We start from the raw sequence: 22,501 nt of genomic DNA, 5'->3' as shown, positions 1-22,501 counted from the left end.
GGGCCTTCACTCAGCTTTGGATATAGTGGACCTGATAGCTATTGACAGAGCTCTCCACCCAAAAACAGCACAATATACATTATTCTTATTGCCTCATGGCACTTAATCTAAATATGACCACATAATCAAAAGTAAAACACTACTGAGCAAATGCAAATAAGCTGAGATAATAACAAACAGTCTCTGAGACCACAACACAATCAAATTAGAACTCAAGATTAAAGACTTCACTCAAAATCAAACAACTACATGGAAATTGAACAAACTGCTCCTGAATGACTCAGGAATAATGAAATTAAGGCAGAAATCAGTAAGTTTTTTGAAACTAATGAGAACAAAGAGACAACATACCAGAATCTCTGGGATGCAGCTAAAGAAGTGTTAAGAGATAAATTTATAGCACTAAATGACTACATTCAAAAGCTAGAAAGATCTCAAGTTAACAACCTAACATCACAAATAAATGAACTAGAGAACTAGAGCAAACAAATTGAAAAGATAGCAGAAGACAAGAAATAACAAAGATCAGAGCTGAACTGAAGGAGACAGAGACACACAAAAACCTTCAAAAAGTCAATGAATCTAGGAGCTGGTTTTTTGAAAAAAATTTCTAAAGTAGACATACAACTAGCTAGACTAATAAAGAAAAAAAGAAAGAAGCAAACACAGTCAGAAATGATAAAAAAAAAAAAGGCTATCACCACTGACTCCAGAGAAATATAAACAACCATCAGATAATACTATAAGGATCTCTGCACATAAACTAGAAAATCTAGAAGAAATGAATAAATTTCTGAACACATAAAACCTCCCAAAATGAGCCAGGAAGAAAATTAATCAATGAGTAGACAAATAATGACTTCTGAAATTGAGGCAGTAATAAATAGCCTACCAACCAAAAAAGGCCCAGATCTAGATGGATTCATAGCTGAATCCTACCAGATATACAAAGAAGAGCTGGTACCATTTCTACTAAAACTGTTTTAAAAAATTGAAAAGGAAAGACTTCTCCCTAACTCATTCTATCAGGCCAGAATCATCCTGATGCCAAAATCTGGCAGTGATACAACAAAATATAATACTCAGGTCACTATACCTGATGAACATTCATCTAACAATTCTTAATAAAATATTGGCAAACCAAATGCAGCTGCACATCAAAAAACGTATCCACCATGATCAAGTAGGCTTTATCTCTGTGATGCAAGGCTAGTTTCACTCATGCAAATCAATACATGCAATACGTTACATAAACAGAACTGAAGACAGAAATCACATGATTATCTCAATAAATGCAGAAAAGATATTTGATAAAATTCTCCATCCCTTTACATTGAAAACCATAAATAAACTAGATAATGAAGGAACACACCTCAAAATAATAAGAGCCATCTATAACAAACAAACAGCCAGTATCATACTGAATAAGCAAAAGCTGGAAGCATTCCCCTTAAATCTAATACAGGACAAGGATGTCCTCTCTCATCACTTTTATTGAATATTGAATTGGAAGATTTAGACACAGCAAACAGGCAAGACAAAGAAATAGAGAGCATCCCAATAGGAAGGGGGAAACTAAAATTATCTTTGTACGCAGATGACATGATCCTATATCTAGAAAGCACCACAGTCTCAACCCAAAAGCTTCTTAAACTGATAAGCAATGTCAGCAAATTATCACAATACAAAATCAATGTCCAAAAATTGCTATAGTTTCTATATCACAAAAACAGGCAAGAAGAGCCAAATTATGAATGAACCAGAGAGGACACAAACAAATGAAAAAACATTCCATGTTCATAAAAAGGAAGAAATAATATTGTAAAAATGGCCGAATTGCCCAGAATAATTTATAGATTCAAATTTATTTCCACTAAACTATCATTGACATTCTTTAGACAATTAGAGAAAAACTTTTAAAATCCATATGAAACCAAAAAATACCCATAAAGCCAAGGCAATCCTAAACAAAAAGAACTAAGCTAGAGACATCATGCTACCTGACATCAAACTATTCTACAAGTCTGCAGTAACCAAAATAGCATGGCACGAGTACAAGTAATGACACATAGACTAATGAAACAGAATAAATAACTCAGAAATAAGACTTCACAGCTACAATCATCTGACCTTAGATAAACCTGACAAAAATAAGCAGTGAGGAAAAAATTCCCTATTTAAGAAATGGTGCTAGAATAATCAGCTAGCCATATGCAGAAAATTGAAACTGGACTCCTTCCTTACACTATATGCAAAAAGTAACTCAAGATGGATTAAAGACTCAAGTGTGAAACCAAAAACCCTAAAATAAAATATAGGCAATAATATTCACAATATAGTCAGAGGAAAAGATTTCATTTAAAAATACCAAAAGCATTTGCAATGAAATAAAAAATGTACAAATTGGATCTAACTAAACTAAAGAGCTTCTGCATAGCAAAAATAACTATCATCACAGTGAACAAACAATCTACAGAATGAAATAAAATGTTTGCAGTCTTTCCATCTGACAAAGGTCTAATATCCAGAGTGTACAAGGAACTTAAACAAATTATTTATAAGAAAAAATCAACCCCATGAAAAAGTTAGCAAAGGGCAGGAAAAGACGCTTATCAAAGAAGACATAGCAACGGCCAACAAACATATTTTTTTAAAACTCAACATCTATACTCATTAGGGAAATGAGAATCAAAATCACAGTGAGATACCATCTCATGCCAGTCAGAATGGCAATTATTAAAAAGTCAAAAAATAATAAATTCTGGCAAGCTTGTGGAGAGAAAAAGGAACTCTTTTATACTGTTGGTGGGAGTGTAAATTAATTCAGCCATTGTGGAAGACACTGTGATAATTCCTCAAAGACCTAGAACCAGAAATACCAATTGAACCAGTAATCCCATTACTAGGTATATATCAAAAGGAACATAAATCCTTCTGTCATAAAGATACATGCATGTGTATTTTCATTGTAGCACTATTCAAAATAGCAAAGACATGGAATCAACTTAAATCCCCATCAAAGATAGACTGGATAAAGAAAATGTGGTACATATACACCATGGAACACTATGTAGCCATAAAAAGAAACAAGATCATGTCCTTTACAGAAACATGGATGGAATTAGAAGACATTATCCTTCACAAACTAATGGAGAAAGAGAAAACCAAATACTGCATGGTCTCACTTATAAGTGGGAGCTGAAAGAAAAGAACACATGGACACCTGGTGGGAACAACATACACTGGGGCCTGTTGTTGGGAGATGTGGAGGATGCAGAGCATCAGAAAGAATGACTAATGAATGTCATGCTTAATACGTAGGTGATGAAATGATCTGGGCAGCAAAACAGCATAGCACACGTTTTCCTATGTACCAAACCTACACCTCCTGCACATCTACCCCAGAACTTAATATAAAAGTTGAAGAGAAAAAACAACATAAAAGGCAGATGCTAAAGGAAGTTCTTCAAGCTGAAAGAAAAATGCATTAATGAGTAACCTGAAATCATTTGAAAGTATAAAATTCACTGGCAAAAGATTATACATAGACAAGTTAAGAATACTCTTAATGGTCAGGCACGGTGGCTCAAGCCTGTAATCCCAGCACTTTGGGAGGCCGAGATAGGTGGATCACGAGGTCAAGAGATCGAGACCATCCTGGTCAACAGGTGAAACCCCGTCTCTACTAAAAATACAAAAAACATTAGCTGGGCATGGTGGAGCGTGCCTGTAATCCCAGCTACTCAGGAGGCTGAGGCAGGAGAATTGCCTGAACCCAGGAGATGGAGGTTGCAGTGAGCCGAGATTGCGCCATTGCACTCCAGCCTGGGTAACAAGAGCGAAACTCTGCCTCAAAAAAAAAAAAAAAAGAATACTCTTAACACTGAAACGATGTTGAATGAATCAAATATAATAAGTATGAAGGTAAAAAGACAATATTATTAAAAATAATTACAATAACTTATTAAGTTGTATATGCAATATAAACAGATATAAATTATGATGTCAAAGAGTCAAGCTGGGGGAGGGAGTAGGGTTAAAATATAGAATCAACTTTGTATTACTGTGATCAAAGTAAAATTGTTTTCAGCTTAAAATAACCTGGTATATATTTAAGATATATTTTATAAGCCTTTTGGTAACAATTAAGCAAAATCTTGTAATACAAATGCTAAAATAAAAAGGAAGAAATCAAAATATACAGATAGAGAAAATCACTTAATTACAAAGAAAGACAATAAGAGATGAAGAAGGGAAGAAATAATCTATGACAGAACTAGAAAAAGATTTTTACAAAGCAGTAGAATGTCCTTACACTTCAATAATATCCTTGAATATAAATGGATTAAATTCTCCACTTAAAAGATATAGAATGGTTGAATAAATGCAACAAGACTCAACTATATGCTTCTGACAAGAAACTCACTTAATAGGTATGGACAAACATAGCCTGAAATCACAGGAATAAAAAAAGACATTCCACACAAACAGAAACCAAAAGACAGAAGGAGTAGCTATACTTAGAGCAGATAACATAGACTTTAAAATGGAAACCATGCAGAGACACAAAAGTAATTGTATAATAACAAAGGGATTAATTCAGCAAGAGAATATAATAATCATGAATATATATGCAACCAACATTGGGGTACTTAAACATTAATAGTTTTTAAGGGAGAAATTGACTGCAATACAATAATAGTAAGGGACATCAATGTCCCACTTACAGAAATTGACTGATCATCCACACAGAAAACCAACAAATATTGTATTTAATCAGCATTCAAGACCAAATGGATCTAAGTGAAATTTGCAGAATAAAAAGCTGCAGAATATAAAATCTTCTCAACTGCATATGAAATATTCCCTAGGATAGATAATATATTATGCTACAAAACAAGCCTTAATTAATTTGAGATTGAAATTATATCAAAGGTTTTCTTATCAAAATGATATAACACTAGAAATCAGTAATAAAAGAAACTTGAAAATGTCTAGAAATACATGAACATTTGTAAATATGCTCACAAATAACCAAAAGTTAACTAAGAAATGTAATAAAATTTTTTTAATTTCTTGAAAAAAATAAAATTTGAAACACAACAGAGTTGATATTATGAAAAGGTGAAAAAAATCAACAAACAATTAACAATATTGTATTATAAATTTCAAAGTAGATCAAAGACAAAAGTTTCTCTTTTTTTTTTTTGAGACGGAGTTTCGCTCATTACTCAGGCTGGAGTGCAATGGCGCGATCTTGGCTCACCACAACCTCCGCCTCCTAGGTTCAGGCAATTCTCCTCCCTCAGCCTCCTGATTAGCTGGGACTACAGGCATGTGCCACCATGCCCAGCTAATATTTTTTGTATTTTTAGTAGAGACAGGGTTTCACCATGCTGACCAGGATGGTCTTGATTTCTTGACCTGGTGATCCACCCGCCTCGGCCTCCCAAAGTTGGGATTACAGGCGTGAGCCACCGCGCCCGGCCAAGAAGGATAATTTATACCGTGCTAATACAAAGCAAAAGAAGACTTGAGTTGCAATATTAATTTTATTCCAGGGAGACTTCAGTATAAGGAAATTTATCACGAATAAAGAGGGCCATTACAAAATGAGAGCGGAGTCAATTTTCCAAAAAGACAAAAACAACCTTAAAGTACATGCCACAGAACATGAAAATGTGAGTCCAAACTGATAGACATTCAAGAATAAATAGGTGAATCAACTATTATAGAAGAAGCCTTTAACACTCCTCTATCAGATATAGACAGATCCAGCCAGCAGAAAGTGAATAAGGACATAGTTGAATTTAATGAAACCATCAATCAACTGGATATGATCTACTTCTGTAGATTACTTCATCCAACAACAGCAAATTACACATTCTTCTCAAGTTCACTTGGAAAATTCACTAAGATAGACCACATTCTGGGCCATAAAAACACCCAAACAATTTTCAAAGAATGGAAATTATACAAGGTCTGTTCTCAGATGACTATAGAATTAAGCAGAAATCAGTAACAGAAAGATATCTAGAAAATCCAAAATACTTGGAGGTGAAACACACTTCCAAATAAAACATGAATCAAAGAAGTGTCCATGGAAATTTAAACATATTTTGTATTAAATGAAAATAAAAATACAACTGTTGAAAATTCATAGGGTGCAGAAAACGCTGTGGTTAGAAGAAATTTACAGCATTGAAGACATAAATTAGAAATGAAGAAAAATATAAAATTAACCATCAAATCTCCTACCTAGAAAACTGAAAAAAAAAAAAAAAAAAAGAAAATTAATTCGAAAGTGAGTAGAAGAAAAACTACAGTGGAATACTGGATATCCATATGCAGAAGAATGAAACTGAGGCTTAACTTTCATGGTATATAAAAATCAACTCAAGATAGATTAAATACTTAAATGTGAGACCAAAAGCTATAAAACTACTGGAAAACATAAAGAAAATACATCAGAATCTTGATGTAGGCAAATATTTTATGGCTAAAACCTCAAAAGCACCGACAACAAAAACAAAAATAGACAAATGAGACTATCTCAAACTGAAAAACACCTTCACAGCCAAGGAAACAACGAACGCAGTGAAGAAATATCTTATTGAATGCAAGAAAGTATTTGCAAATTATTCATCCAACAAGGGACAGAAATCAGGAATACAGAACAAACTAAAACAACTCAATAGTCAAAAAGTAATAATAACGATTTCATTAAAAAGTGGGCAAAGAACATGAATCGACATTTCTCAAAAGAAGACATACAAATGGCCAAAGGGCATATTAAAAAAAATGTCCCATCATTAATCATCAGGGAAATGCAAATAAAAACTACAACGAGATATCATCTTACCCTGGTTAGAATAGACATTATCAAAATGTAAAAAATAACAGATGCTGTCAAGGATATGAAAAAAGAATACTCTTATTCATTGCTCATAGGAATGTAAATTTGTGCAACCACTATGGAAAACAGTATGAGGACTTCTAAAATAAACTAAAAATAGAAAATGCAAATCAAAACCTAAATGAGACATCATCTCACACCAGTCAGAATGGTTATCATTAAAAAGTCAAAAAATAACATGTGCTGGCAAGGTTGCAGAGAAAAGAAAATGCGTATACACTATTAGTGGGAGTGTAAATTGGCTCAACCATTGTGAAAGACAGTGTGGTGATTCCTCAAAACCCTAGAGACAGAAATACCATTTGATCCAGCAATCCCATTACTGGGTGTATACCCAAAGGAATATAAATAGTTGCATCATAAAGACACATGCACGCATATGTTCATTGCAACACTATTCACAGCATCTAATACATGGTATCAACCTAAATACCATCACTGATAGACTGGTTAAAGAAAATGTGGCACTCATACACCATAGAATACTCTGAACCTATAAAAAAACGAGATCATGTCCTTTGCAGAAATATACATGAAGCTGAAGGCCATTATCCTAAACAAACTAATGCAGAAAAAGAAAACCAAATACCACATGTTCTCACTTGTAAGTAGGAGCTAAATGATAAGAACCTATAGGGACACAGAGGGGAATAACACTCTGAAACTTGTTGGAGGGCACAGGGCAGGAGGTGGGAGAGGCTTAGGGAAAAAAAACTACAGTGTACTAGGCTTAGTATCTGGCTGATGAATTAATCTGCACAAAAAACACCCAGGACATGAGTTTACATACATAACGTATCTGTACATTTACCCTGGAACTTAAAATAAAAGTTAAAAAAGAAAATAAAAATAAAATTGAATATATCAAATCTTAAAAAAAATTACTACCAGTAATTCCACTACTGATTATTAACCGAAAAAGAAAAGAAAAGAAAGAAATCAGTGTAGCAAAGCAATATCTGCACTCACAGGTTAATTGCAGTACTATTCAAAATAGTAAAGATGTGGAATTGACCTAACTGTCTAGCAATGAATGCAAGCATAAAGAAAGTATGATATATATACACAACGGAATCTTATGGGCCATTAAAAACAAAATCTTGCCATTAGCAGCAACAGAGCAAGAACTGGAGGTCATTACATTAAGTAAAATGAGCCAGACACTAAAAAATAAGTACCTTATCTTTTTCCTCATAGTGGGAGTTTAAAAAGCAGATCTCACTAAAGTGGAGGATAGAATGAAAAATACCAGAGTCTAGGAAGGGTGTGTGGGTGGGCAGGAGGAATGAAAAGAGGTTTGTCAATGGGAATAAGCACCGTTAGATAGAAGATATAAGTTTTAATGAAAAGTAGGATAACCATAGTTAGCAACAATGTAGTGTATATTTCAAAGTAGCTGGAAGAAAGATATTGAAATGTCCCCAACAAATAGAAATAACAAATATCAATCTGGTGGATACCCTAAATATCACAACTTAATCATTACACGTTCTATGCATGTAACAAAATATCAATGTACCCCATAAATATGCAAAATATGGTATATCAATAAAAAATTCCAGTAGAAATCAATGAAGTTGAAAACATGTCAACAGAGAAAAACAAGGAATGGAAAATTTGGTTCTGGAATAGGGTAATAAAATAAATAAGCCTCTAACCAGGATACCTAAGAATAAAAGAGAGAAAACACAAATCACTAATGTCAGAAATAAAAGAGGGGACAACACTACAGACCCCATGAACAATGTAAAGATAAATGTGAATATTGTGAACAACTCTATGCTCACAATTTGTTAACTTAGATGAAATGGACCAGTTCCTTGAAAGACACATCTACCCAATTTCCCAGAAAAAGTAGACAATTTGAAAAGGCCTATATCTATTTTTTAAATTTAATCAGTAATTAATAACCTTCCAAAATAAAGAGCATGAGCCCCAATTTGTACACTGATTAATTCTACCAAACATTTCAGAAGGAAATTGTACCAATTCTCTAGAATCTCTTCTTAAAGGTAGAATCAAAGAAAATATTCTCTAATTTATACTATGAAACAAGCATTAACCTGATACCAAAACTAAAGTCATTGCAAATAAAAAAAAAATAGTTCAAATCGGTCAAAAATATCATCAAAGAAAATAAAACAACATATAAAAATAATTATACAACATAACCAAGTGTAATTTATTCCAACTATGCAAATCTCATTCAATTTATGAAAACAAATAAACCTAGTCAATCGCCTCAAAAGGCTAATGAAGAAAATTATGTTTGTTCTGTGTTTTCTGTATTACCAAAAAAAAAAAAAGTACGCCACCACATTAGGTAGAGAAATATGTGCCTGGTTTCAGTACCCCCTTTGCTGTAGGAGTTTAATCTTGAACAAGATGAAAACAAATGTGGAACACTACTGAAGAGTTTCAGTCATACCCTTGAATTAAAATGGTAATTGATCAAACTTTCCTTATAAGTGTTGACTTCAAAATTTTTAATAGAGATTTCAGGATTTATGGTATAGGACTGAGGAGGTCTATAATTAAAAGAACTGCTAATATTTCATATACATTATAAACTAATAAAGTGTTGATTAATGAATTAAAGATCTCCCTCAGAGAAACTACAGAAGATATTTGTACTAAAATATTCTGGAATATATTTGCTAGTAAATCAAAGTCAGTTAGAATTTAGTTCTACAATTTACTATGAAATAATGATATTCGTGAATGCAAAATGCCACAAGTTGAGGGAAAACAGATTTCACTTATTTGGATCACTAAGCTCTTGTTAAAACATAGCCATAAACTACTTAATGCTATTTTGTACAGGCAAATTGCAATTTACTTGCAAAAAGAAGACCCAGACTGATTTGCAAATGAATGCATAGTCTCACCGACATTTATATCCAGCTTTCTATGAGTAGAACATATAAATTAACACTCTACTAAATGCAGGCTCACTTATGTGCAATGCTACGAGATGGTAGGCTTTGGAAAGAATAGAAATTCAACATTTAACCTAAATTTCCAACTGTATCGTCACTTAAAATTTTTTACAAAATAGTCTCGATGTGGAGATTCCACAGCAAAAAAGCAGTTAGGAAAACTTCTTGAAATCGAACTTCGTATGATTTTGAGAACCCAATAATACAAAATGAATCATAATATTTTTAAGTCACATTTGCTCTGACTCAACCTTGAGTTTTAATATTTTATTATGTGATTTAAGTTTCCGCTAATGAACAAACAGAACTACTAAATTGAAATGAATATGTTTGCAAATGCATACGTTTTTAATATAAGCGGCTGATCATTACTGAAAGAATTTTATATTTAACCAAACTTGAAATCATTGAAGCTAAAAGTTCTTGACAGATGGGGAAAGTAATTGCCACAACAGAAACTGAAATCAAGAAATTAGGTGTTTTTCCAAGATAAATTAAATTTATCAGATAATGAGTCACAACTCATTTACCCACTTGGAACTACTTTCATCTAGCCTTGATTGAAAAAATCACATTTTCTCACCAAATTCTGTGACATAGTTAGGATATCTGCCCAAATCTCATGTTGAATTGTAATCCCCAATGCTGGATATGGGGCCTAGTGAGCAGTGTTTGGGTCATGGAAGTGGATCCCTCATGGTTTGGTGCAATGATGAGTGAGTTCTTACAATATCTCATCATCTAAATGCATTTGGCAGTTTCCCCCCCACCCCAATCTCCTTCACTTTCTCGTGCTTTTGCCATGTGATGTGCCTGCTCCCTCTTCACCTTCCACAATGATTGTTAAGTTTCCTGAGGCCTCCCCAGAAGCTGAGCAGATGTAAGCACCATGCTTCCTGTACAGCCTGCACAACCATGAGCCAATTAAACTTATTTTCTTTATAAATTACCCAGTCTCTGGTATTTCTTAATAGCAATGCAAGAACAAACTAATACAGTCTGTTTGAAGAGAATTCAAGAAAAATAAAAACAGTGGTGGAAAGAACAGTGTTCTGTGGATGTACACAAAAAGAGACAAAATGGGACCTGATCATACATAATGTAGATAGTTTAGGAGTTTTGCAACTGTACTTTAATTTTGTCAAACTGCAAAATGATTTTAAATAATGAAATGTTTCTATATTTTTACTTGTATCACAAAAATAAGTGAATATACCAGGAGAAATGAGCCATGAAATGAAGTGAAATATTTTATTCTGAGATAGATTGAGAAAATATATAGCAAGCAACCAACATGTTATAAGTGAACAAATTAGCTTACATTTTAAAAAGGTACACCTTTAAATGTAGGGATAAGTATCATTTGATTGTTTGTAATACAAAGGATAAATGCTTGAGGGACTGGATACCCCATTCTCCATTATATGATTATTATGCATTACATGCCTACATCAAAATATCTCATGTACTCCCATAAACACATATAACTATGTACCAACAAAAATTAAAAATAAAAATAAAAGTAGGCGAGAACGATTCAAGATGGCCGATCGCTAACATGTCGGGACTGCAGCTCTCAGGGAAGGTGCGGAGAACTAGAGAACGCCACACTTTCAGACAAATTCTGGTCGCTCACGGAGCAGAAGATCCCCCAGTGGAGGAAACACACGGGTGGCCAGCGCGACTCTCGTGGCCAGCGCAGCGGTTCCGCCAGCACCTCGGCGAGGCAGCTGTCAGAGCAGAGTAAACAGGTTCGGAGGACCCACACGGGCCCCCAGCACGACACCAGAGCCCGGCACAGCGGCTGTGACGGCACCTCGGCGCGGCAGCACTCAGCGCAGAGTAAACGGGACCGGTTCCCCTTCTGACCGAGGTTTGGAGCCCCAGGAAGGCAGAGTCGCCTACTACGGACACAAGAAGGAAGCCAGACAGGAGAATCCTGGGCAGAAAAGCACCATCAGTTATAACGCCGCTGCTCTGGCCCTGGGAACTAACAACCTGGATGTCCACTCAAGAGACCTAATCTGAAAGTTGGTAATTTCAAAGACGACAGGAGGATAAATTTACAATGACGGGAAGAAACCAGCATAAAAAAGCTGAGAATACTCAAAGTCAGAACGCCTCTCCCTCTAAAGATGATCATAGCTCCACATCAACAATGGAACAAGGCTTGATGGAAAACGAGCGAATCCTGATGACAGAATCACTCTTCAAGGAATGGATAATAACAAACTTCGATGAGTTAAAAGAACATATTGTAGCCTAACGTAAAGAAACTAGGAACTTTGAAAAAAGGTTTGATGAAATCCTATTGAGAATAGACAACTTAGAGCGGAGTATGAGTGAATTAATGGAACTAAAAAATACAATACAGGAACTCCGAGAAGTATGCACAGGTTTAAACACTCGAATTGTTCAAGCAGAAGAAGGGATATCAGAGGTCAAAGTCCAACTTGATGAAATAAAACGTGAAGAAAAGATTAGAGAAAAAAGGATAAAAAGGAATGAGCAAAGTCTCCAAGAAATGTGGGACTATGTGAAAAGACTAAATTTACATTTGATAGGTGTACCTGAATGCGACGGAGAGAATGAATCCAAGCTGGAAATTACCCTTCAGGATATTATTCAGGAAAATTTTCCTAAACTAGCAAAGCAGGTCAACATTCAACCCCAGGTAATACAGAGAACACCACAAAGATATTCCTCAAGAAGAGCAACCCCAAGGCACATAATCGTTAGATTCACCAGGGTTGAAACGAAGGAGAAAATACTAAGGGCAGCCAGAGAGAGAGAGGTCAGGTTACCCACAAAGGCAAGCCTATCAGACTTACAGCAGATCTCTCAGCAGAAACTCTACAAGCCAGAAGAGAGTGGGGGCCAATATTCAACATCCTCAAAGAACAGAACCTTCAGCCCAGAATTTCATATCCAGCCAAACTAAGCTTCACAACTGAAAGAAAAATAAAATCTTTTATGAACAAGCAAGAACTCAGAGATTTTATTACCACCAGGCCTGCATTACAAGAGCTTCTGAAAGAAGCATTACACGCAGAGAGAAACAACCAGTATTAGCCTTTCTAAAAATATACCAAAAAGTAAAGAGCACCAACATAAAGAAGAATTTACACCAACGAATGGATAAAACAGCTGGTCAACATCAAATGGCAGTAACCCTAAATTTAAATTGACTAAATCCCCCAATCAAAAGACACAGCCAAAACCCAATGGCATGTTACATCCAGACCTGTTTCACATGCAAGGATACACAAGGACTCAAAACAAAGGGATGGAGAAAGATTTACTAACCTAATGGAGAGCAAAAATAAATAATAAATAAATAAAAAGCAGGAGTTGCAATTCTCGTATCAGATAAAATAGATTTTTAAAGCAACAAAGATATAGTGGTAAAAGGATCAATGCAACAACAAGAGCTAACGATCCTAACACCCAGATACGAGACTTAGATTCAATGAGACAGAAAATTAATAAGGATATCAAGGACTCGAACTCAGATCCGGAACAAGTAAACTTAATAAATATTTATAGAGCTCTCCACTTCAAATACACAAAATATACATTCTTGTCAATACCACATCACACCTACCCATAAGTTTAAATGAAACATTGATTGGCCATTATTAATACCCAATTTTCTTCAAAATAAAGCAATATTTCCATTTACTCTCCCTCTTTCTCTTCCGCTTTCTTCCTCTCCTTTACTTATTTTTTTTCTTTCCTTAAAAAAAAATAAATAAAAATAAAAGTAGGCATAAAATTAAAATTGCTGTTTCTTTCACATATTTTTGAAAGCATTATCACCTAATGAATGACATCTCCCTTGTTAAAAAGTATGTTTCTTTTCTCTCACACAATTAAGATGTCGATCAAAACATCAAATACATTAAAGAATAGCAAACTGCCTAGTATAGACACAAATCATGAATTCCTTCATGTATGTTGTATTACTTGATGCTGTAGATTACCTTCTGTGAACACTGAATGCCATTCACACAACTGTTTTTACAAAGATTTGGCCCAGGAACATGCAAGATAATGTTTGGCGGCCGGGCACTGTGGCTCACGCCTATAATCCCAGCACTTTGGGAGGCCAAGGAGGGTGGATCATGAGGTCAAGAGATCGAGACCATCCTGGTCAACAAGGTGAAACCCCGTCTCTACTAAATATACAAAAACTAGCTGGGCATGGTGGCACGCGCCTGTAGTCCCAGCTACTCGGGAGGCTGAGACAGGAGAATTGCTTGAACCCAGGAGGCGGAGGTTGTGGTGAGCTGAGATCGCGCCATTGCACTCCAGCCTGGGTAACAAGAGCGAAACTCCGTCTCAAAAAAAATTTTTTTGAATTAAAAAAAGATAATGTTTGGCATTGCTTGGGTCTTCTCTGTTAAACACAATAAGCTCCTGATACTTTTTCTGCAATACTTTGGCCTTCTTTCTTACTAAAATAAACACCTGATATTCTACCACCATGAAGAAATTAAATAGTAGTTTAACTTCCTAGCCTAATTTTACATAACAGTGTAACTACCTAGCAATGTAATTCCAAAATAAAGGCATATAAAGTGAAATTCAACCATATATTTTTTATCACAATTACAGCCTGGATGATTCCTTCTGTCAAACTATCGGTAAAAGCTACCAATAATTTAAAAAACAAAGCTCCATCTTCATTTATTTTCCTAACTATTCTCTAGTTAATGTTTTAACTGCCTAGCATACTGCCTGATATACAGAAGAATGAAAAAAAGAAGGAAGAAAATAAATGCTACAAACAACCTCTGAATTATTGAGGACTACCTTTCTTTTTCTTACAATAGGACATTATTTTATTTGGACATATCCTAAGACTTACCCTGGATAAATCTGAAGCACCCATTAAGTTTATCTAAGAAACCACAATAATATATGTTAGCGTTATATATTTAACCATGTGGACCTAATCCGGCAAGGTATCTCTAGATCTTACTACAGGAAATAACAGCCTATTATTTCATTGATGAGGGCTGACATAATTTCTTCTTCCAATTTTATTTTTATATTTAACAGACACTCTTTGTATCATTCTTAGTAGCATTTTATACATGTTCATTCTACATGTCAGAGATTGCTCCAAAAACTTTTAAAAAATAAACTCTTTAATTCTTAAAACAGTACTTGAGGTAGGTACTATTGTTGTCATCATCCCCATTTTACAGATTAGGAAACTGAAACACAGTTTAATTAAATTGTCCTAGATGACATAAGTAGCAAGTGATGAATCTAGGGTTAGATACTGCACAGTCTGGATCCATAATCCATGTATTTAACCACCATGCAACGCTTCTTCTACATAGGATTTTACTGATTGCCTCCAATCCTCCAAAGGCCAAATTGTGTCTTATAGTCTTAATAGATTTATTCTCACAATGTGATTCACATCCACAAGTACAACTTTCAACTAATGTACAGCTTACCTGCCTATGCAAGTGTAAAATTCTGTAAACCTAAACCAAAAACTCCAGATACACAGAATTTCATAAATGAAGTTCTTTAGATATGCAGTAATAAATCCACAGGCTGGAGCTAAGACAAACCTGCATTATAGCAAATTCCTGTCCATGAAGGAGATGCATCATTTAGAGTCTCCAATGCAGTGTCACACGTAAGTCTGGCCCAACAACCAAAATGTCTGTTATTCAAGATATCTGCCTCCAACATTTGAAACACCTCTGTGTTCATCCAAGCTTCAAGGTGAATGGTATTTCTTGACATTTCTGGTCCTCCCTATTATTAACCATGTGCATTACAGACTATGGAGGGAACTACATAGCAGCATTTACTAAAGGCAGTAACACTCTTTTGTCAGGATTATTGTTACTCAGTACCAGGGTAAACAGAACCCTGAGCTCATTTGGTAATATTTATTTAAGATCGTACTCTACAATTTGTTTGAAACAACAGCGATTCACAACGTAATGGGAAATTGTAAATACTCACTGGATTCTCTTTTGCACCTACAAACAAGTCAAAGAAGAAATTTAAAATTCAGCTTCTTTTCCATTGCTCAAACCATTCCAAGATTCTGATATTCTAAGTTATTCAACATTTAAGCTGACTTTGGGGACTTTGCAGATTTCTCTGATGAAGCATGTTTTAGTGGCAGATAGCAGTGTATGCTGGGCTTGCTTCTCAGTCCAAATAAAACCAGCAGATCGATTTCGTTTTTATTAAAATGAGTTTTCTCTGGACATTGAAACTTCCTCTTTATTATAAAAGTGTCAATCCAGAAATAACAAATACATTTTTTGCTGAGACTATAAAAATACAAACTAAATATGGAAAGCTTTTTATTATTTCTAATTATCTTGCCACAATGTCATCCCAGAAGATACCATAAACAGAATAATTGTGCTACCTTTACAAATTCAACCTTATGACATGTTTAAAGAATAATATAAAATCAAATGGATGACAAATAAAAATTCAAAACAGCCACTGTCTACTTGTGGTACAATTTAGACAACTAGTATTAAGCAAGTTATTGAATTATTCAGAACCTTAAATTTTAAGAGACCATTCAAATTGCCACTGTTATTATTTTCATTACACTGTTATTGTATTGTTTTATTACTATTGTTAAAATGCTGTCGTGATGTAACATATGATATGGAGAAGCTGAGTCATTGTATGTATGTCATTCCTAAATATGCATTTAAAGAATTCTATTTCTATCATGACACTGCTTATGCCAATCATCACATGCATATCCGATGTCTAATCTTTCATACTCTCCATCAGTTACAAGTCCTCAAAAGCTCACGTTATTCTTCTCTGTAATTGCTGATTATGTGTTATGACAATTTTTGTGGTAATTAAATCCATTTGGACACAGCCTTCTAAATAAGATACCATTTGTTTCATTTTGCTTTTTACGCTCTTTTCTTTAAAAGCTTATCCCACGCATTACATCACCTATTACTTCATTTTTAAATAATTCAAGAAAACCAATTTGACTAAATAATAAGCCCAATTTTCCCAGGCACACAAAATTTATATAAGGATGGCTATACACTTTTAAGTCATAAAAACCATCAAGAGAGAGATGCAAGTTTGCTTTTTGCATCTCCTGGTCTCCCTTTGGAGAAACTATAAACCCATAAAAAATCACTACACATGATTACCATGCCTAGATTATTCACTCTCAAGCCTAAAGAGATGAAATTTACTCACTAAAATCAATAAATAACATATAAAAACTTCAAGTCAGCAAACAATAGCGTTTAGTCACTCACAACAGAATTAATGCTTAGACAGAAGGGGACACGCACAGTGGTTACAACTTTGAATAAAACCATAAGCTAAGGTTTTTTAGGTATCAGAAAACAAGTAATATTCCCACCAATTTTATAATACTTCATCATATTACAAAGTAAGTCTGCATGCCTCTTATTACTATCGGTTGAAACGGAGATAGGTTTGAGTTATGAGAGCACACTGCATATTTTGTGTAGCAGGGAGAGAAAAATACTTTTTGGGTTCCTTAATTATCCTTCTGTGCTTCATTGTTAGAGAAGGCAAATTAAGAAAAGATAAACACTCAACCAGATGTGACCACTACAATAGTAGGCATTTTCAACTGACTGTAAAAAATGGTCTTACCGCTAAGACCTTCACTGTCAGTCTCTTCTATAAAGCCAGTGCCTCCTCTATAACCAGAGGAAAATTGACAGATTTAGATGCAATTCAATTAAAACAGCTTGAAATTACACTGTCAAGAGGAAAGAAATGCCATGGGAGTAGCATATGTTGTTTTAAATTTTCTAGTAGCTAACATTTTTAAAAGTACAAATAAATCAGTTAATTTTAATATTTCAACTACCCCAGTATATCCAAAATATTATAATTTCAACATAGAATGAACCTTTAAAATTATTAATGAGATACTTAACATTTTTCATACTATCTTTGAAACTTAGAGTATATTTTACACTCACAGCATATCTCAGTTTGGTCTAGAGATAATTCAAAAGCTCAATACCTACATACAGCTAGTGCCTACCATGTTAAATACAGCACATTTAAAGCTTCATGGTAGGAGGATCCAAGATGGCCGAATAGGAAAAGCTCCCGAGTGCAGTTCCCAGCGAGAACAGCACAGAGGTGAGTGCTCACCACAATTCCAAACAAGTTTTCACTGCCCACAGACCAAGAGATTCTCCAGCGGAAAAACTCCACGAGTTTTCAGCGCTGCGGTTTCAGCTGGTGCTGGGTAAGTGCACAGAAACTCACACAAGTCTGAGCAGCTGTTTTGACTAACGGCTGTTTTGATTGGCACCTGAAACGCCTGGGAGCCAGAGCCGCCCACTCAACTGAAAGGGAGGGGACTGAGACAGGGAGCCAGGCGATCTGGCTCAGGAGGTACCACCCCCACAAAATAAGCAATCTGAAAAGCTCTGGATTGAGAGTTTCACAGCAAGTGCAGCTGGACCCAGGACGGTCCAGCTCAGTGTGGGGAAGGGCATCCCCCACTACTGAGGCAGTTCACAAAGCAGCTGGGCAGAGCCTGTGGCAGCTCAGCAATGCCTCTGCTGGCAGAGTGTGACTAGACTACTCCATGCAGGTCAGGGCATCTATGAAAAAAGGCAGCAGCATGCCAGGAACATATAAATAAAGCTGACCTTCCTAGGATAGAGCACCTGGGAAAAGAGGCGGTTATGGTTTTAGCTGGGGCAGACTTAATGGTACCTGCCCAGGAGCTCTGCATGTAACAACGGAGCTCCCAACACAGCACCTGAGGTTCTATAAGGGACAGACTGTCTCCTCAAGCAACTCCCGGACCCCTGTATGCCCAAAGAGATACCTGATAAAGGAGAGCCCAGGCCAACATCTGGTAAGTACCCTTTTGGGACAAGGATAGCAGAGGAAAAAACCAGCAGCAATCCTTGCTGTTCTGCAGCCCCTGTGGGTGATCTCCAGGAGAGCGGGGTCTGGAGTGGACCTCCAGCGGTCCTGCAGCAGAGGGGCCTGACTGCTAGAAGGAAAACTAAGAAGCAGAAAGAAATAGCTTCAACATCAACAGAAAGGATGTCCACTCAGAGACTCGATCCGAAAATCATCAACTACAAAGACCACAGGTAGATAAAGCCAAAAATAATAATAATAATAAAGGGTATTCAATTAGGAAAGGAGGAAGTCAAACTGTCTCTATTTGCAGATGACATAATTGTATATTTGCAAGACCCTATCATCTCAGCCCCAAATCTCCTTAAACTGATAAGCAAATTCAGCAGAGTCTCAGGTTACAAACTCAATGTGCAGAAATCACAAGCATTCCTATACACAAATAACAGACTAACAGAGAGCCAAATCATGAGCAAACTCCCATTCACAATTGCTACAAAGAGAATAAAATACCTAGGAATACAAATCACAAAGGACATAAAGGACCTCCTCAAGGAGAACTACAAACCACTGCTCAAGGAAATAAGAGAGGACACAAACAAATGGAGAAATATTTCATGCTCATGGCTGGAAGAATCAATACACTGATAATGGCCATACCGCCCAAAGTAATTTATGGATTCAATGCTATTCCCATCAAGCAACCAATGCCCTTCTTCACAGAACTGGAAAAAAACACCTTAAACTTCATATGGAACCAAAGGAGAGCCCTCATAGCCAAGGCAATCCTAAGCAAAAAGAGCAAAGCCAGAGGCATCAGGCTACATGATTTCAAACTATACTACAAAGCTACAGTAATCAAAACTGCATGATACTGGTAACAAAACAGAGATACGGACCAATGGAACAGAACAGAGGCCTTGGAGGTAACGCCACACATCTACAACCATCTGATCTTTGACAAACCTGACAAAAACAAGCAATGTGGAAAGGATTTCCTGTTTAATAATTGGCATTGGGAAAACTGGCTAGCAGTGTGCAGAAAGCAGAAACTGGACCCCTTCCTGACACCTTACACTAAAATTAACTCCAGATGGATTAAAGACTTAAACGTAAGACCTAACACCATAAAAAAAACTCTAGAAGAAAACCTAAGCAAAACCATTCAGGCCATAGGAACAGGCAAGGACTTCATGACTAAAACACCAAAAGCATTGGCAACAAATGCCAAAATAGACAAATGGGACCTAATTAAACACCAGAGCATCTCTACAGCAAGAGAAAGAATCATTAGAGTGAACCGGCAACCAACAGAATGGGAAAAAACTTTTGCAATCTACCCATCTGACAAAGGGCTAATATCCAGAATCTACAAAGAACTAAAACAGATTTACAAGAAAAAAAAAACAAACAAATCCATCCAAAAGTTGGAGAAGGATATGAAGAGACACTTTTCAAAAGAAGACATATAGGAGGCCAAAAAAAATGAAAAAATACTCATCATCACTGATTATTAGAGAAATGCAAATTAAAACCACATTGATATACCACTTCACCTGAGTTAGAGTGGAGATCATTAAAAAAATCTGGAGACAACAGATGCTGGAAAGGATGTGGAGAAATAGGAAAACTTTTACACTGTTGGTGGGAGTGAAAACTAGTTAAACCACTGAGGGAGACAATGTGGTGCTTCCTCAAGACCTAGAAATAGAAATTCCATTTGACCCAGCAATCCCATTACTGGGTATATACCCAAAGGATTATAAGTCATTCTAGTATAAAGACACATGCAGATGTACATTCACTGTGGCACTGTTTACAACAGCAAAGACCTGGAATCAACCCAAATGCCCATCAATGATAGACTGGACAAGGAAAATATGGCATATACACACCATGGAATACTATGCAGCCATAAAAAATGATAAATTCATGTCCTTTGTAGGGACAGGGATGAATCTGGAAACCATCATTCTCAGCAAACTGACACAAGAACAGAAAACCAAACACCACATGTGGTCACTCATAGGTGGGTGTTGTACAATGAGAACATATGGACACAGGGAGGGGAACATCACACACTGGGGTCTGTCGTTGGGGGCCAAGGGAGGGACAGCAGGAGTGGGGCAGGGAAGTCAGGGAGGGACAACATGTAGAGAAATGTCAGATGTAGGTGACGGGGAGATGGAGGCAGCAAACCACATTGCCATGTGTGTACCTATGCAACAATCCTGCATGATCTGCACATGTACCCCAGAACCTAAAGTACAACTTAAAAACAGCTTCACAATACAAGACTGTAATACAGACTATAAAGTATATTAAAAGTACAAAAGTAGAAACTATAAAAAGAAGTTTAAGAATGCCAGATAAGTTTGCCTAAACTTATTCATACCATGCCACAACATTGTATCAATCGTACAGAATTTGTCACCTGAGTTGACAGAAATCAGATAGACTCCATAAAAGTCCATTTGAAAATATTTCACATTTTGTTCCTGTACTGAAACACAGAAAAGTCACATTTTCTCTCCAAAAGTTATTTAACTTTGTATAGCTTGTCTCTACATAATTCTAAATGTTCTCTGTTTCAGAAGAGAAATGCAATCAATTTAGAAATGCACTTTAGGCCCCCCACTGCTAAAATTGACTGGCTTAAAAAAAATTTTTTTTTTAAAGGAAATGCATTTTAGGCCAGGTGCAGTGTCTCACTCCTGTAATCCTAACATTTTTGGAGGCCGAGGCCGGCAGACTGCTTGAGGCCAGGACTACAAGACTAGCCTGCCCAACATGGTGAAACCCCGTCTCTACTAAAAATAAAAAAACTAGCTGAGTCTCCTGGTGCATACACCTGTAATCGCAGCTATTCAGGCGACTGAGGCACCAGAATGGCTTGAACCCCAGAGATGGAGGCTGTAGTGAGCTGAAATCGCCCCACTGCACTCCAGCCTGGGTGACAGAGGGAAACTGTCTCAAGAGAAAAAGAAAATGAAAAAAATGCACTTTAGAAAAGTAATTTTATTAACAACAATGTGTTTGCTTTGAATTATAGTATTAACGATAAGAACTTCTTCATCCTCCTAAACACCTGTGGGTTACACTTGGAATTTGTGTTTATATCAACGTCCACGTGCTTTTCTTTTTCCAAATCAAAATATAATTTGTTTATTTCAATTTTTGTAAGCAGAATTTATAGAAAGTATTGTGTAAAATTCAACTGGGAGAAGAAAAAAATAATAAAACTCAGTAAAAGTGAATTCACAGAGATTCTTCACTCTACATAACTTTGTTAAGATCCCAAATTTGTTTTTCTCAGAAAAGAATATAAATGTCTCCTCTGCATTTTCCAAAGCCCACAGAAGCCATAATTTTATAAAGGACTAATTCAGAGAATACCTAGGCTGCCCTTTATACACTCGACAATCTGTACAGTATATGCCAAGCTATGCACCATTTCAGATGCCGAGAATACAAATGAAGAGCAAGGTAGATCTGGTCAGGAATCAATTGAGCATGTAGCTACATTCTTGCTTTTTAAGTCTCCAACATACCCTTCGTTTTCCTAAAAGGGAAGAATTAAATCCTGTATATACAACTTTATTGCAGATAAGTCCTTTGTTACTCAACTTTACTGCTTAATATCAACTTCAAATTATAAAATACCTTAAGAAAAACAACAAGCTTAAGAACAAGCTCCCATAATACTGCTAAGAAAAGTTGCAGACAAATCCAGGTTATTAAAGAGTTT

At 35.8% G+C, this 22,501-nt stretch overlaps 1 protein-coding gene across 13 annotated transcripts in view; it reads right to left on the bottom strand.

Annotated features, from left to right (window-relative positions):
• DACH2 (dachshund family transcription factor 2) overlaps positions 1-22,501 on the bottom strand; it is a 647,423-nt gene that overhangs the window by 352,985 nt on the left and 271,937 nt on the right. Inside the window, exon 1 of one of the 13 annotated variants that reach the window (XM_035288193.3) lies at positions 17,895-18,149. The exons of the other annotated variants lie outside the window; for them this stretch is intronic. Within the exon in view, the coding sequence (XP_035144084.1) occupies positions 17,895-17,914 (20 nt within the window). The 5' untranslated portion in view covers positions 17,915-18,149. Of the gene's footprint in view, positions 1-17,894; positions 18,150-22,501 lie in introns of those variants that run through there. 13 annotated transcript variants of the gene reach the window in all.

Source organism: Callithrix jacchus, chromosome X, assembly GCF_049354715.1.
Source record: "Callithrix jacchus isolate 240 chromosome X, calJac240_pri, whole genome shotgun sequence".
Classification (NCBI taxonomy): domain Eukaryota; kingdom Metazoa; phylum Chordata; class Mammalia; order Primates; family Cebidae; genus Callithrix; species Callithrix jacchus.
The sequence above is the reverse complement of the archived record's forward strand: the minus strand, read 5'-3'. Positions and strand labels throughout refer to the sequence as shown.